Below are 16,188 nucleotides of genomic sequence, written 5' to 3' on the forward strand. Positions count from 1 at the left end.
TTTTTTTTAATCTCCCCAAAATTTGAAAATGGGTTTGGACAACATTGGTTTCCAGTCAAAAGTCAGTCAAAAAAGTCAGGACTGTTTCTAAAAATCATAGATCGTAAAATGAATTTATAATAAGAGGAGATTTCATTTGGGTTTTAATATTGAATTACATTATTACATTTAACATGTACTATTTACCATTCAATTTATTTTCTAATTGTACTTGAAACCACATACAGTGTTAATAATTAGCACCGTGCGCCCTCAGAGGAGGCAGTAACAGATGAAGCAGCAGCGGTAGCCGGCGCAGACGCAGGCCTGCGGAATGCCGGGATGCTTGCACCTCTCGTCGGGGGCCCTCACTTAAAAACTCCCCCGCAGTCATTGGAGATGGCCCCGCTTGTTTTTCTAAGCACCCTTTGAGCTTTTTCAAGTGCAGAATTAGGGACTGTTTGGGGAGTTAACCGGGACACGTCTGCACCCTCGAGACAGGAAGGCTGATTGGTGATATCTGTGATTAATAGCTCTCTCTCTCTCTCTCTCTCTCTCTCTCTCTCTCTCCCTCCCTCCCTCTCTCTCTCTCTCCCTCTCTCTCTCCCTCCCCAGATGTCTTGAGCGATTATCCTCTGTGTTTCTTTCAAATATGTAAATTCCTACACAACCACTTCCTCCACGCTAGTGTTTAGTGAAGGAGATAGAGCTGATATTTTTTTGATTTTGGTTTCTTTTTCTCCGCTAATTCGCTGAGACGCAGATTCATCCTCCTCTGACAGAAGAGAGGGAGCGTAAATCACTTTAAGTAATGCATGATGTTATTACCTTAATTGAATTAAATAGAATTAAAAAAATGTGATTAAATGCTTTTTAACATATAGGAATTCCAGGCATCTCTTGTGCACAGTCCCCGTCTCCCCATGAGGTGATTATATGTTCTTATGACAGATTACTTTTACCATAATTGTATGAAAATGGTTTATACTCCATTTCAATTTTAATGTGATCAGTTTGGAATTGTTAAACCGCCTGTTTGCTTTAAAAACAAGTTCGGTTCCAGGGCAGTATTTCAGTATTATAGGGTGCCTCGCTTGGCGCTCACTATAGTTTATTGGCCTCACCTAAGCAGGCAGGCCTCGTGCGATTTTGGTGCCTTCATGTTACATTTCTTTCACCCACTTCCCTGATTTGCCTTGTTTATGCCAACCGCAAGTGTTTTCTTACAAATGCAGTACAGATTTATTGTCATCTGTCATAGCAGGTATATTTAGTAATAAACTAACAGAGTAAATGTCCAATAAAAATGCAGTCGGGCAGGCTCTGATTGTTTGTTATGAAAGATAAACGCACTAAAATCAACACAGCCCAGTATAGTATTTGAGGAGTGGCAGGTAAGCCTTATATAAAAGAGATGCAAGTCTGGAGGTGAAAATATGCTCCTGGCAATCAAATAAAACTATTTTCAATTCCTCTATTTCTTATTGGTTGTTTATGTGGTCAAATAATCAGAAGCCCGTGCATCTTTTTATTTATCGCTCCATTTATCGGCATGACATTCCTCAGTCCTTCACCTGTATTTCTGCTCAGGCGTTAAAAGATCCTGAGATTAATCAGAGTTTCTATATCAGAACACCCAGCCCAGTTGCTGATGGATATCGCGCTGGCTTTGTTACTGCAGATGACAAATCGCAGGGGAGCAGCAGCTCACGGGGTTTGTTTAGCATTCCAGATGCGACGTGTTTTGAAAAGTCTTAATGGAGGACATGGAGGCATGAGATATCACCTTGCAGGTTGAGTCAGGAGCTCTTGTCAAAACCAGAGCGGGCCTGCGAGGGGAGGCTCTGTCATCATGGCTCTCTTATGCTTCATCTCACGCCTTGAAGCCCCAGGACGGGCTATGATTTTCTGCTTTGGCTCTCAGTGAACCAAGAAATATATTATGTAGTAACATGTTTTTAAAACAATTAGCAATATGTTCAGTTTCTGAAACGCAAGGTTGTCTGTGACCTAATTTATGTTTTCATGTTCAAATCTATAATTTTGCTGTATTTTTTATTCACTCCTCTCATCTTTTGTATAGTGAAATGTCAACATTATTTTATGAGAGTGATTAATGAAGTAGTATGAGCATATTTAAGAAAGTAGCATGTGAGCTATCACTGGAGCATTTACCGGGTCAAGTAAGCGTGTGAAATGAGTGGCCAGTATGTCTCTTATGTATTAGTCCATTTAACTGGGGGAGCTGTGCTTCCTGTGGCAATGACCTTCTCCCTGTGGCTGCTGGGAATTACAGTCATTCAGTGTGTGTCTCGGCATGATGGATGACACCTGCACCCGTTGAGCAATCGCTCCCTGGTGCACTTTTGTTTTCTTTCTCACTTTTGCGTGGGAGCAAACGGTGTGCATTCCCGAGCCAAAACCAACTCAGATAATCATCTGCGTGATGTATGATCTTCTCTCTTTGGAAGACAAGTCATCAGGCGACCTGGAATATCTGGCCAATCCAGTGGTGGCGATACAAGTGCTACCAGTGAGGCTACTTGTTGAGTCCATCCCAGAGGCTTACAGCAACACAAAGTCACCTCACCTGAATAAGGGATGATGCAGCTGTTTTTAACACCTGGCCTCATTGTTTCTGCCATATGGTCCTGTTATCCACTACCCGAAGCAAAAGCCAAATTCCACGGCTGTTAAAGCGCTGCACATGATGTCAGCTCTGTGCAATAAGAAAACCAGGCGTTGAATCAAAACTGTATGTTGTCGCAGTATAAAATCAGTGTAATTTCTCACTCTGTCCCTGTAGCTGTTTTGTTTCCACTGCACGATTGGCCTTTACACTGTGCCTTGGCGCAGAATGCAGTTGTGGCAAGTAGCTGCGTTGTAGTGCATACGTAAGAGTGTGCCTTAATGGCTGTGCTCCAGACGCTGCTTTGTCATTAGCGCCTGTGTCGAACTGAGTGTGTCTGCAAGGCGCTGGATGACAAGCCCTGTCAGTACCATTGTGGTTTAGAAACAAAAGAACCTTCAAATAATGGAATCTCCCAATATGTCACTCAGTGATGCATAGCAAAGCCATAAACGTCAACCAGATGGCAGGTCGCTGTAATATTACTCCGGCTTCTCGCAGCAGGAGGAGGTGGGTGCCTGCAGGAGAAGTTGGAGCCAGAGAAGGGGAGGCTGAGCTGAGCTAAGCCGCCGCCGCACAGTAGCATCATCTCTTTGGTTTGCCCTCACCATGCTCAGTGCATCAGAGGCTGCAGAGGAGTGTGAAGTGCTCCCGGGAGTGTGTGGGTTCACTACTACCGCGCTCTATGATTAAACAGTAGCATGTGCTGACAGCTGGAGTAGAAGAGCATGATGCACAGGGGCACAGTGCAGCGAGAAGCTGCCTCTCAGTGGTGTCGGGGAAAGTAAATGTTTGGTGTCTTTGGGCCTGGATGCAGAGATGTGTCCATGACGTGTCACCGCCAGAGCTGAATCCAAATGAATGACATAGTTGGCAGGCTTTGTGTAATGTGAAACCATCGAACATTTCCTGCAAAGCTGGAGCAGGAAATAAATCAACTGTATGAAATATCAGCCATTAATTGCTTCAGTAGGAATAGCCTCAGCAGATCGAAATGTTTTGCAGTGACAGGTGCGTTTTTTTTTGTGGCACTGTCATCAGGTGTGTAATGCAACGTCCTCCTCTGCAGCTTTTTTGTTGTTTGATTGACAAGGAACACAACAGCATTTGTTCTCGCCAGACTCCCTCTTATGCTTGAATGGAAAAACTTTCGCTGTTGCTCTTCTCACCTATATATACGTACAGCACAGAGAGCCTTTGTGACTGCAAGTTGTCAAGAGACATTCTTGAACCTTAAGTGGAAACACACAAAAAATATGACAACACTTCATCGCTAAATTACTTACCAGTCGCACTAGTCATTGTACTGTCACTGTACATCAGAGCCGAATAATTAATCAAAATGTTACTGTAATCAAAATATGGCCAAGTATAATATCCAAATCACAGTAGCCATAATTTTATTGTCACAGCATACCATCATATGAGATGCACATGTCCTCCAGGCATAAGGGATAAGATAAGATAAGATAAGATAAAACTTTATTAATCCCACCCCGGGCAAAGTAAATTGTTACAGACAGCAGAGAATAAAACATAGAGACAGAGACATAGAAAACAACCAAAAAGACACCAAAAAACAGCTACATATATGTACATTATGTATAAGGGTTTGGTACAAAATACACAAATTTAAATTGAGTTTAAACAAGAGCTGTGCTACGTATCGCACTGAGGTCGGTTTAGGATTGTGGTCGCACTCGTTCTCTTCTTCGAGTTTTCCGTCGAGCTCTGCAGCCTCTCGTCTCGTCTGCCAGCAGTTGTTCTTAAGGTGTCTTGTCTGCAAGGTGAGACAGATGCTCAAACAAACACAGCATAGTTTTGCATTCACATTTGTCATCACGTAATCCTTCTGCAACTGCCACGTTGGAGGTAGCACATGCATTGCTTAAATGGCGTTAACCTCGTGTCTAAAGACAGTGGTCCACAGTGCGCTCAGACAGCGAGCACTGACAGCCTGAGAGCCCCAACACACTGAACTAATCACTGTATCTGAACGGCACAGTGGGGCAGGCCTGTTAATTAGTAAAGAGTGTTAACTACTGTTACCTTTCTAAGTTAATGAAGCATTTGGTAACCCGTATCCTTTAGAGTTCCTGTAATCTGAGGTTTACGATGAGGCCCGAAATCTAGTGGGAATCATTTTAAGTGAAGTATCCAGATGTGCACAGCTGCTCTGGTCACTTGCAGGTACAAGTAACAATGGCCGTGCGCTCCTTTTGGTTATTATTGAAAATATTTTTTCGTTTATTGTGTCGTTTGTTGATGTTGGAAATGCAAACACACGACTTCCACCATGGTAACGCGGCTTGAGCTGCTGTCGTATTCGAGTCCCACCTCTCTGTCTGTCTACGGTTGTATTATTTGTATTATTTTCTCGACTCCTATTTTCCCATTCCCAATCCCAGTTTACACCTTTCCCGTTGAGAGGCACATACCTTCCCCCTTAAAAGAAAAGTGTACACCCTTTGGCTACAGTATGAATGATAATTAATTTCAAACTATTATGCAATTTTCACATTATCACAGATTAGTCTTTTTTCATGTACCCTCCATTATTGTGTATGTGGTGTGTTGAGACAGTCCTGCGTCAACATCCAACATGTTCAGCCAATGACTGACGGCTGCTGCTCGTCTGACAAATTAATACATTTTTCTAAATCTAACAGTGCCATAAATCATGATCAAACTGGAAACGTATTCTTGGCAAGTGTCAGTCTTCAGACTCAATTCTAAAAGCACTTTGAATAGTGATCTAAAAATGTTCATGTCATAGCCTGTAGGTCTTTGAAAAACTCATTTTGCCTGGTAGTCCAATACGAACATATCAGAAGAGATTTTTAACACCTTCAAATAGTTACTGACTTTAAGTTGCTTTTTGTCTGTAAGTTATTTTGTTGTTTCCACAGACTCCTCAAAAATCCTCCACAGAGCAAAGTGACACAATAACTTCTTTCTGTTAAGTGCATGTCGCTTTATTTTATGGAGCACACACAATGTAAGGAGTCTTGGAGATTTTTAGAAGATGCTTTTATGGTCTTCTCTTTGTTTCTGCTTCCCACTTAGTGTCCAAGTGCTCTGTTCAGGTGAGTTTGCAGGAGTCTTTTTTTTTTCCGACTCTGTGCTCTCTCACCACTCCATCTCCTGTCGGAGCATGTTCGGTCACTTCCCAGCATTTTGTGTTTGCACAGGCTGAGCAGGCAGACAGGCAGGTTTGGTTTCATCGTGTAATCTGATTACCTGCTGAAAGATTTGATGCACCTCATCTTCACTGCAGGCCTATTAATAGCAAGCCCAGTAAATGGTGTGTTCAAAGCACTCTTGTATTTACCTTCTAAGTGCAGTATCATTAACAACCATTGTCAAGTCAGATTTGTTTATATAGTACAATTCACGCTATCTAAGATAAATGTGCTTCACACAATAAATATGACAATACAGAACATGAATATATATTTAAATACATATAACGGTAAAAGGATCCGTCCCCTGCCCACTTGCTACCCAGCCTGGCCTGAGAGAATAAGTGTTAAGCTTCCTTTTAAAGGTGGTGCAGCTGTGGTGCATCTTATATCATCGGGCAGTTTGTTCCAAAGAGGGGGCCCATTGTAACTAAATGCACCTTCACCAGATTTACTTGTGATCATGGTACAGTTCGGACACCAGTCTCTAATGATCTGAACGTTGGTGAGGCTTTATAAACTGGTCAACTGAGCCATGACGGATGGTTGTTTGACTCTTGCTGGCCGGTAGCTTGGCTCAGTAGTTCTTGGTCCTCCCATTTGAACATTAAGATTCAGCTGTAGACAAAGTCATTTTTCCTGTGTTATTTCACTTGATAATTACTTCCCTGGAAAAACCCCAGAAGACACATTCTTTTATAGACAATATGTTTAATTGAGCAAATTAGAAAGAGTCCATATTGCACAGCAGCTGTGTACACACACGTGGAATCTGCAAGGGAAGCCCTCAGAGCACCAGTAAAGGGATGTAGTGAGAAATGTGAGTTAAAAAAAAAAACTGAGTCAGAAGGCCTCTGTGCCAAAGCAGTGGCTTTTCAACACAGATGCACATAGTTAGTGTGTGTGTGAAACCTCAGAGTCCCTCACTGATCACCCGGCTGCATTGATTCTCCAGCTGCTGGCACATTGTTGATGTACTGGGTTTGCGTGGATGATATGGTTGGTGGCCTCAGCCCTTCAACGTGCAGACAATTATAGTCACTCACAGGAATTTTGGAAAGAAGTCTGGTTAGATCACTCATTTAGACCCATGTTCTTGCAAAGATGGCACAAACCTCAAAACACCAAGACTTATTGAGGTATTCGGCGTTTAAATCGGGCAGAGTGATAATCAGAGTGATGATAAGGTTCGCGTGGAGGGTTGGCAGGCGCTGGCTGTCTGTCAGAACCATTTGGTGGCAACAAGAAGTGCGTTTGTGCAACACTTTTACTTTAAAAACTGCTTCAAAACTGAAATGGAAAAAAAAAAATCCCATGGGCTGACATCCCCTGACTTTTGCCCGGGTTAGCAGTAAGGCAGCCTTCTTATCAGATTATTTTAAGGTGAACTGTCACATTTGACATAAAAGATCAGATTTACGTTGCAATCTGATCCTCCAGGGCTTTAACAGATATGTACAAGTTCACATTGTGTCTAATATGGTACGTTTGACTGGTGTACACCAACAGTGTGATGTGCCCACTGTAAAAAGAAAAGGCAGGAAGGGTAAGGAAGAAAACCACCTGATAAGGACTGGACTGGACAGACCAATGATCCTCTACGACCGCAACGAATGATTTTTTTGATTGTGCGGCCAGCTGGCAGAAATCCAAAGATTTACAGTGACATAAGCAAGAGAAGAGCGAAAAATTCTCACGCTTCAGAAGCTTGAACTAGCAACTGTTTTGCATTTTTGCTTGTGAAGTGAAAACCGTGTGTCAACCGAATTTATGCTTGAAGCAAAGGGTGAATGGGAGCGCCATCACAGAAACCTGCAGCGTAGCTTTAGATCATTTTGATAAAGAACTATACTGGGCGATATCAACTAAAATATATATCACTTTTAACAGTGATGGTGTTATATCACAGTTTTAATAAAATAAAAGGGGTCCTCCACTCCAACATGATTCTACCTTTTTTTTGCCTAGATAAAAAGATTTTTAAAAATGGATGTGTTTATTGGCCCCAAATAGGAATGAAAATGAGGTATTGGCCTACATGTGTTTTGGAAAGAGTGACCAGCCCCATAATGTAGGATAATTATTAAATGTAAAAAGTCAGACGAGGGTAGGCGAGGGGCAAAAAACCAAAAGTATTTTATATAAGTACAACAGTCAGTGTACCACAGGGCATGTCTCAAGTACATTTACAGCAAGAGACATGCAGAGAGGGCTTTCCTGTAACAACCATCTGAGCTTGTGTTGCAGTGTGATCCATGCAGATAAAGTTAGCTATGGCTATGCGAGGTGACACAAAAAGCAACGTGAAAGAACAGTTTCCCACATCCAAGCTACTACTCTGGTTATTTAATTGGCTTCAAATGAGGCCTAACGTTCACACAGTTTCTCTTGGCTGCGCCTCAATAGTAGATACGGCAACATGGCTCCAGCGTGTGGGTCTACTATACACGCTACCAGCCATGTTAGCCGTGGAGCATGCTAATGCCAAATTCAACAAGCTAACCAGCAAAACATAGAGCACATAAAAATGGCAAAACTTCAAAGTTCGGAGTTGGTATCGACCCATCCTTGAACTTCTGTTTTGTAGCGAATCATGCTTGTTTTGTATCAGTCCGATGTAAAAGGATTAGCACACAGGTAGCCTTTTCCAGTTGTTGTGAGAACATTTCCATCAAGTTTATCCACTGGGTGCAGTAGTTGTTTGGTGTGTGTTACTGAAAAGGGTAAAACTACTGAATCTTTCTTCAACTTCCTTGAAACACAAGCAGCCAATCACAGCTCTTGCAGCCTCTCTGTAGCCGCCAGTGAGGCTCATGTCAGCTACAGTTTAGCTTCATAGCTGGAGTCCAGGCTAGCCTCTTTTCCGCTAGCTGCAGTTTGATTGTATGTGTGTGCTGCTACGTCGACTGTCTCTCAAAAGACAAATTTCTCCTAAAGGAGACGATGAAGGCTAACCAATCTAATTGTCTTTAACTTTATATAGTCTTTCAGTATTCCTCACAGCTATATTTCTGAAAAAATAAAATGGACATCCACTCCAGCAAGCCATTGCTTTGTACTGAGAACATAACTAGCATTCACCAAAATGTCTATAATTATTTAATTATTTAACTTTAATTATTGTTTACTTATTCTGATGGTTTCTGCTTTTAGGTCTGGTGGAGATCTGCTTGATGCATCCCCTCGACGTAGTGAAGACAAGGTAAGCCACCCGTTCAACCAGTCATGCATTAACCCTTTTTTTGAGTAAATTTACTAACTTATAAACTCCTGACAAGGAAGCAAGTTTTAGTCCACATCTGCCTTGAATCCTCTTGGTGGGTATTTGGGTCTTTGCAGTGAAGTTCCAGGCATACCAGGTCTTTTTTCCCAGCTCAGCAGGCCTGGCCAACGCTGCCTTCATTCTCCACATAAGTGGGCACCAATGCCAAGAGCCTTAGACATTTTGTGGAAAATGAAATGCTCCATTTATACATTTATTCCCCACACAATGCGAACGTTAGATGTTTTAATGTTTTCAAATCACTCAAAAATTTTACCTTATTACTTAATTTAAGAAAAAAAAGAATCAGGCCTTTTTTTCTTTCCCTTTTTTTTGGGGGGGGTATGGTCTGTGGTTGATGTGAAAGAAGGGGACACGCAGGATAAATCGGATGCCACTAAATGGCTGCGTTTTAATAGCTTGTTTTCCGTTGCCATCTCCTGTTTGTGTGTTATGCAAGAGCGGCAGCAGTCGAGAGCTGCTGAGTGATCAGGAGCCTCACACCACAGTGTCTCAGCCAGCCGTAAACAGGTCGTGGGCTACTACTAAAGCTTTATAGTCTTTCACAGGCCTAGCCAAGACCTCTGGCTTCGTTCTGAGCCCCCCTGCCCCATACTTGTCAGTAAATTGTACTGCTTTTTCTGTCATTTACGGCAGCAGTTTCTTGGTAAATAAATTGCTTGGCGTGCCTTTTAAAAAAGTGAGATGGTTGCACTTTGAAGGCTGTGCCACCACCAGAACACAGAGGAGGAAACGCAGGGATAAAAGCCAGGGGTGAGCGGTGTTGTATTAGTCGATATTTGATACTTTGAAGGCACACACTGTGATTTACGGTCGCATGTAGAAGCGATGGGGGTTTATTACAGGTAAGGCTTGAGCTCTGCCTGTCCGTCCTCACACGGGGTCAGGGTTAAAAGTGCACTCACTGTTTTCTTTGTAATGCTCTTCCTTAAAAAGAGGTGAAAGCTGCTTTAAAAGTGGACAGGTTTATCTGTTTGTTTTCCCCGTTTGTGTCGCCATGTGTTTATGTTGGTCGGTTCTGTTGCTCAGAATGGTTCTGTGTAAATTGCTTCCTTTCGGTCTTGGCTCAGGGTATATTCTTGGCTTTTGTTTACTTTTTGCAAAATGCGAGAAACAGCAGTCTTTCTGGGTTTTTTTCTTTAGTTTTACTCGGGAGCTTTAGATGAGACTCTAAACAACAAGGAGGTTGCTGCTGATTTTAAATGGCAGACATGCACACACAAACATACCATGTGTGTATAGATATGCATGCACACTGTACACACGTTCACGCACTTTACATCCACACATGAATTCATAAACCGAGCACACACACCAGCTAATTGGGACACTGAGGGAGCTGAAATCTATTAGCAGGAACCTTGGAGCCGAGAGTCAGACACAGACACACCTCCACTGGGTCTCCCTCTCTCTCTCTCTCACTCACTCTCGCCCTCTCTCTCTCGCCCTCGCTCTCTCTCTCAGGCATGGCTCTTATTAGGCACCGGCTCCTGCTTTAATGTCCACTGGTCCAAATTGAACGGCAACTGGAGTAAATTTACTTTTTTCCACCAACTGAGAATCAAAGGGATTTTTTTTCTTTCTTTCTCCCTTTTCCTTTTTTTTTTCTTTTTTTTTCAAGGTAAACTTGACTAAATGTGTACCTGCCTGGCAGCCGATGTTTACCTATTTCCCAAATGAGGGTTTATCTTTCTCCCTCCCTGAGGGGGGAGGAGGGGGGAGGAACACTCCACCAGTAGCCAGATACTGCTGTTATGAATCAGAAAGGAACATTTGGCAGCTTTTTATTTAAACAAATACTGATTCGTCCTCCAAGAGGACTTCTTTGACAGATTAATGAATAGCTTTGTTCCAGAAAAAAAAAGGTAACGCATAACTTCCAACATGACAGATAGCATGAAATCTGGACTACTTATGTGATATTTTTTAAAGCAGAGTAGGAAAACAAGTCCATTGTGACAATTAAAAATACTATGAAAATACTGATGGGCAAATGCTTTTGAGCAATGGTGGCAAGCACTGACTAGACCAGACTGGACACTGCTTTAGATATGGGACGTAAAAGTGAAAGTCTTGTCTGTTGATTCACAGTGTCTCTTTCTGCCTTTGTTGTTGCACTCTGACTCCCCGTTGCGCTGCTCACTGACCAGTCAAGCCATGACCCCCTTCACTCACCTTTGCTAACAAGTACATCTATCTTACATCTGAGGGACTCCTGCGGAGCCCACCTTCCTTCAGTGTGACTTACTGCCTCTTTCATCCTTGTTAAAGAGTTGAATGTGAATACGTTTCTGTTGGCCATTTGGATGTAGGTTCAGTGGAGAAATGCTTCTCAGTAGCATTAGTTGTAGTGTGAAATGGCCGTTTTATCAGAGCAATGAATATTTTCATTATGGATTAATCATTTGTTCTGGAATGTTTCAGGAAATTGTGCAATATGCTTTTTTCTAGTGCTTATCCTGTCCTAAATAACAGTCTAAAACCCAAAGATACCCCATGTACAGTGATATAAAGACAGACAGACAGCAGAAAATCGTCATTTTGATAATACATTCCTTTGAGAATGTACACACACTGAGATGTGGGCAAAACAGCCCAAGTCGTTTGGGGATAAAGCATGGTATGTTGGAGGAAAGCTGTGTGCCACGATTAGTTTTAGCTATTTAAAGTTCAGTGCAGCTATTAATTACACAAGTGACTTCACATCTGCAGCTGTGACAGTTCTGTTTTTTGGTCTTCGTTGCTTCAATACATGCTGTCCAAAAATTAAAGTGAATGTAGAAATTGAGACATTTTCCTCATTGTGAGTCACTGTAAATGTAGCATACTTCACACAAAGTAAACTGTTAATTACCCCTGACCCTGACCCCCCCACCCCTCCTCCAACGGTAGGGGGAGGGGGTGACGATGGAGGATGCGATCTGGTTTGGGGAGAGAGGCCAATCGTCAGTTTAGCAGAGAGAGACAGTGGGACCGGAGTTACAGCTTTTCATTAACCTGGAAACCACCTAGTTACATGGTTCATGGGCTGGTCTCAGCTCACTTGGAGGTAACAAAGGGTGTCGGGCGGCACTTTCTGCAGGGGGCTGTGCGCTCGGGGCACCCCATCTGACTCTGATCAGGTTCTCCCTCTCATTAGAGAGTTGGACTGAGCCTGCATTTCCCTTCATGTCAAGATCTTGTTACATGGAGCTCCACCCTTATACACATGCATGCGCAAACATACTTACTCTCATCTGAAAGCAGCTTCCCGTCAGCCCCTTTTACTTCCGCCCAAAGACTGAAGCCACGCCTTCCTCGTGTTTGTCCCTCCCTGAACCACTTCTCCTGTCATCGTGAACTTCCTGCCGTTTCTACAGCGTGCACATGACCTGATGTGTTTGCCATAATGAGCCCCAAAGATGTATTTTGTGCAGTAGCTCTGACTGAGCCACTCCTTCTCCACCTCTGTTGCCCCTCTGCACTCACAACTTTCTCTCTGTTCCTGTTTTTCATGCTTTCCCATTCTGATTCCTCCTTGTTGCCTGGCTCGTCGTCTCTTTCCCCCCTCTCTGATAACAGCTCTTCATCCAGCTTTTTTAGCCCCTCCCACTGCACATTAACCGTTTCTACTGTTTTTACATTCTGTCTTCTGTGGTTTTAGTTTTTCAACAACTGTCTCAGTTCGCCTGCTGTTGAATCAGTCACTGCTTTCTGTTAATATAAGCCATATTATATAACAATGTCATCAACAACATGTTGAATGCATTGTTTAAACTTCCATCATTCCTTCTGAATTTGGAGCTTGTTGGGCGATTATGTAATGTTTTGTTTTAAATCCCTGTTGTACATGTGTTTTAGCAGATTTGTATTGAATTATGCAATTCTGTAAAGTGTCTTGTATGACATGGCTGTCAGAGTCATTGCAAACCACTAATCCTGCCAGTAGCCTGTTTCAAGCCTGATTAGAAAAACCTGGTACTGGCCCTTGCTCCCGGCAGTATCCATGACAACACTACCTCCATTTGGTCACAGCACGCATGAAAGTGTGTCCCACTCGGGGGGCTTGAAAGTGATCTTTGATGAGGGCTTTGACAGATGACGTCCAGTCTTCTTTGGGGAACGGGTGACAGCGCCGAGGATGGCCCAGAGGCTTCACCCCACCTCCTCCTCCGTTTGCCCCCAGCTGCTTGGTGAACCCCAGTGCACTTATGGAGGAATCCCTGACACAACCCTCAAACAGCAGGGCACAAAGCAGCAGCAGCCTGATAGCTGATCTCGCCTTGTAAAGGAGCAGGCAGGTCAGCGGTCGTCAAGCCGGCTCCTAATCCCCCCGGCGCTGTGAGACTGCAGGGCAAGACTTTACTCACAGTGTAAAGGCAAACACATGCAGTGTGCGTGCAGGATAAACCGAGTTCAGTCTGTGCATCTCTTCAGTGCACAAGCACGAGTCCAGTGCAAAAGAGCAAGTCTCAGCAGAGCAGCACCTTTGGCAGAGTTGAAAATGCTTTGGCGTTCCAGTCAGACTCTCTTGGATGATGCCTCAGCCTTCTGTATGAAAAATGTGGCTCAGCTAAATTATCTGTCTAATCAGACTGAAAATGTAAACTCTTGTGATCGTGTGCAAGATTCACGGATTAATAGACATAACTTCCTACCCACCTGCTCAGTATCCTCAAATATTGCGTCCATATTGAATGATTCTGCACCTCCCACCACAGACTTGCAATTAATGCTCGTGTTTTGTTAACTGTAACCACATGTTTTAGCTGCTTAACCCCCATACCTTATCCACATTTTATTTGCCATAACTCCAGTCTTTCCCTAACCTGAAGCACACTAATCGTGTTCCCATCAACATATTTTTATGTGCATTTTGAACTATCCCATTAGAAAAAGTTGATCATCAAACATGATCTGGTGTCTCCTGGCCGAATCTGCTTTGAATTGAACAAATTAAATAGATGGTTTGAATTGGTTGAAAATATAATTGAAAAACATTGTAGAAAACTATGTCTTCTTCAGATTCCCTCAGATGATTTTTAGAATAATGTGAAATTCGAGACCTAAAAATGGGGCACGCCGGTGGTCCGGGCAGTATATGATGCATATCATGTAAGCGCAGCGTCATTTCTTTGTCAACCATCTAATAAAAGCAAAATGCGAAGAGAGAAACAAACTTTAAAAACCTTACCCCATTACTTTTAATGTGACAGATGTTGCTATGGGTACCCACAGATGTTAGAGATGTAACTAGCCTTCACAATTGGATTACTAAATTAGAGATTTCGGGTATAGATCGAGGTACACGTAAAGAGCAGATGTGCACGTCAGTGTATATGTATGTTATACTGGAGCACCTGTAATCATTATCAGTGAAGGGGTTCACATTCCAGTACACTAATTACAGAGTGGAGGCATTGTGTGCTTTGATTTCACTAGACCCTGACTGTGCTGTAACCACAGTGCTGGCCCCCTGCTGCTCCATCTCTCTCTCTCTTTTTGACTCTCAAAACTCACACATGCATGTCTGTACATCTTTTATCCCTCCTCCATCACCCCTGTTCCAACCTTTCCAGCCGTGTTTGAGTCACTCTTAAAGAAACTTTCGCTGTGGCAATACTATCTGAGCCTGAAGTAACTGGGCTGCAGTGGATGCAGGCGGTGCAGTGAGCTCGTGAGCTTACTTTGTCCCCTAATGCCTGAAGTGCAGCTTGAGTCAACTCCTTTGCTGATGCTCCACAGCAATCAGTGTTTACATACTCACACAAGTCACGCTCTCGTCCTTGTGGGAGTTGCCGCCGGTGTCTGAAATGTCGCTGTGAACAGATCTGCACACATGAAGGCTGCTCTTGAGGTCACTGAAAGCCGGAAAAGCTGCATGTGATGTGGTTAAAACGTTCAGGAAGGCTGCATGTGGCCATTGCACAGCACGTGTTGTTTCTTTCTGGTTGCTTCCTCATTCTTTTCATATTTAAAAATACGTTGGTTATCAACACATCTGATTGCAGAGGCCTGCTGGCATGAGGCATGAACCTGCCAGCAGGCCTTACACTTCTTCCTTAATTCCTGGAACTTTGCCACAAAATCCTACTTCAACTGCTTATGCATTTTAAGCTTCTGGCTAAAAGATTAAGGTCTGACTGGATCCATAATACTTCAGATCACTCATGCTGCTCTTAAAAAATCTGGATCTGAGGTACAGGATCTGGTTGGAGTCCAGTCAAAGTGGCTATAGTCTGTGCTGGCCTTAAGTCATCATACTTCCATCACTGTCCAATTCTGATTTTAATTTGGGATAACTAAATGAAATACATGTGCTTGGTCTACAGAGTCACTCATATCTTAAGTTATCCTTAAGCAATCTTCATAGGGGATTTCATTCTCTGCATTTTAGCCCATCCTGAGCATCACCGGGGGACCAACTCCAGTTCTACACGTTTTTGATGGCGGGAACCCAAGCAAACACGGGGAGAACATGCAAAATCCACACAGAAAGAGCCACTGTGCTGCCCACCTAGGTCCACCGCCACTTAAAGCTGATATCAACTGAGGAACCAATACTACTCGTGTCACTCGGGGGTCTATAAGAGACTGCACTGTTCTGTTCTGGAGAAGCGCCTTTAGCCAGTCATCCTGGTCTGTCAGAGGTTCAACAGAGTTTAATATATTTCCAAATTACAACAGACAACTTAACACTCATCGATCTTTCAGTAACCAACTAAACAATGGATGATTAATACATACACGTCAGCACTAAACTCTCTCGATGCTTTCACTGTTTTTAACAACTCTGTGTCCTTTTGACTGCATGCCCTGTTTTGTTTTTGCTTTGATGTATTTTAGGAAGCCCTTTTAACACTTTGGCCAGGGACGACAGATGAAAACTAGCTTCTTGGATGATTCCAGTGGAGCACAGAGTAGCAGTATTTCTCTGAGAAAGATGTATATGTCAGCTAAATGTTAAGTGATGGTTACTCCACATTCTGTTCCTCTGCCTTTACAGAGCAATATTATATGATCCTGCTCTTAATAAATGTCACCATCAATGTACCAAGTTACCAACGTTTATATAGAATAAACAACATAACAGGGAGCTGAAATTTCAAATTTTAAAGCCACAATAAAGGCCTCTG

The 16,188-nt window shown here is 42.9% G+C and overlaps 1 protein-coding gene across 1 annotated transcript in view; it reads left to right on the forward strand.

The window, feature by feature from the left end:
* slc25a21 (solute carrier family 25 member 21) overlaps positions 1-16,188 on the forward strand; it is a 92,947-nt gene that overhangs the window by 55,463 nt on the left and 21,296 nt on the right. The window contains exon 3 of the mRNA XM_076747889.1: positions 8,944-8,992. Within this exon, the coding sequence (XP_076604004.1) occupies positions 8,944-8,992 (49 nt within the window). The remainder of the gene's footprint in view (positions 1-8,943; positions 8,993-16,188) is intronic.

This window comes from Chaetodon auriga, chromosome 14 (genome assembly GCF_051107435.1).
Source record: "Chaetodon auriga isolate fChaAug3 chromosome 14, fChaAug3.hap1, whole genome shotgun sequence".
Taxonomy (NCBI): Eukaryota; Metazoa; Chordata; class Actinopteri; order Chaetodontiformes; family Chaetodontidae; genus Chaetodon; species Chaetodon auriga.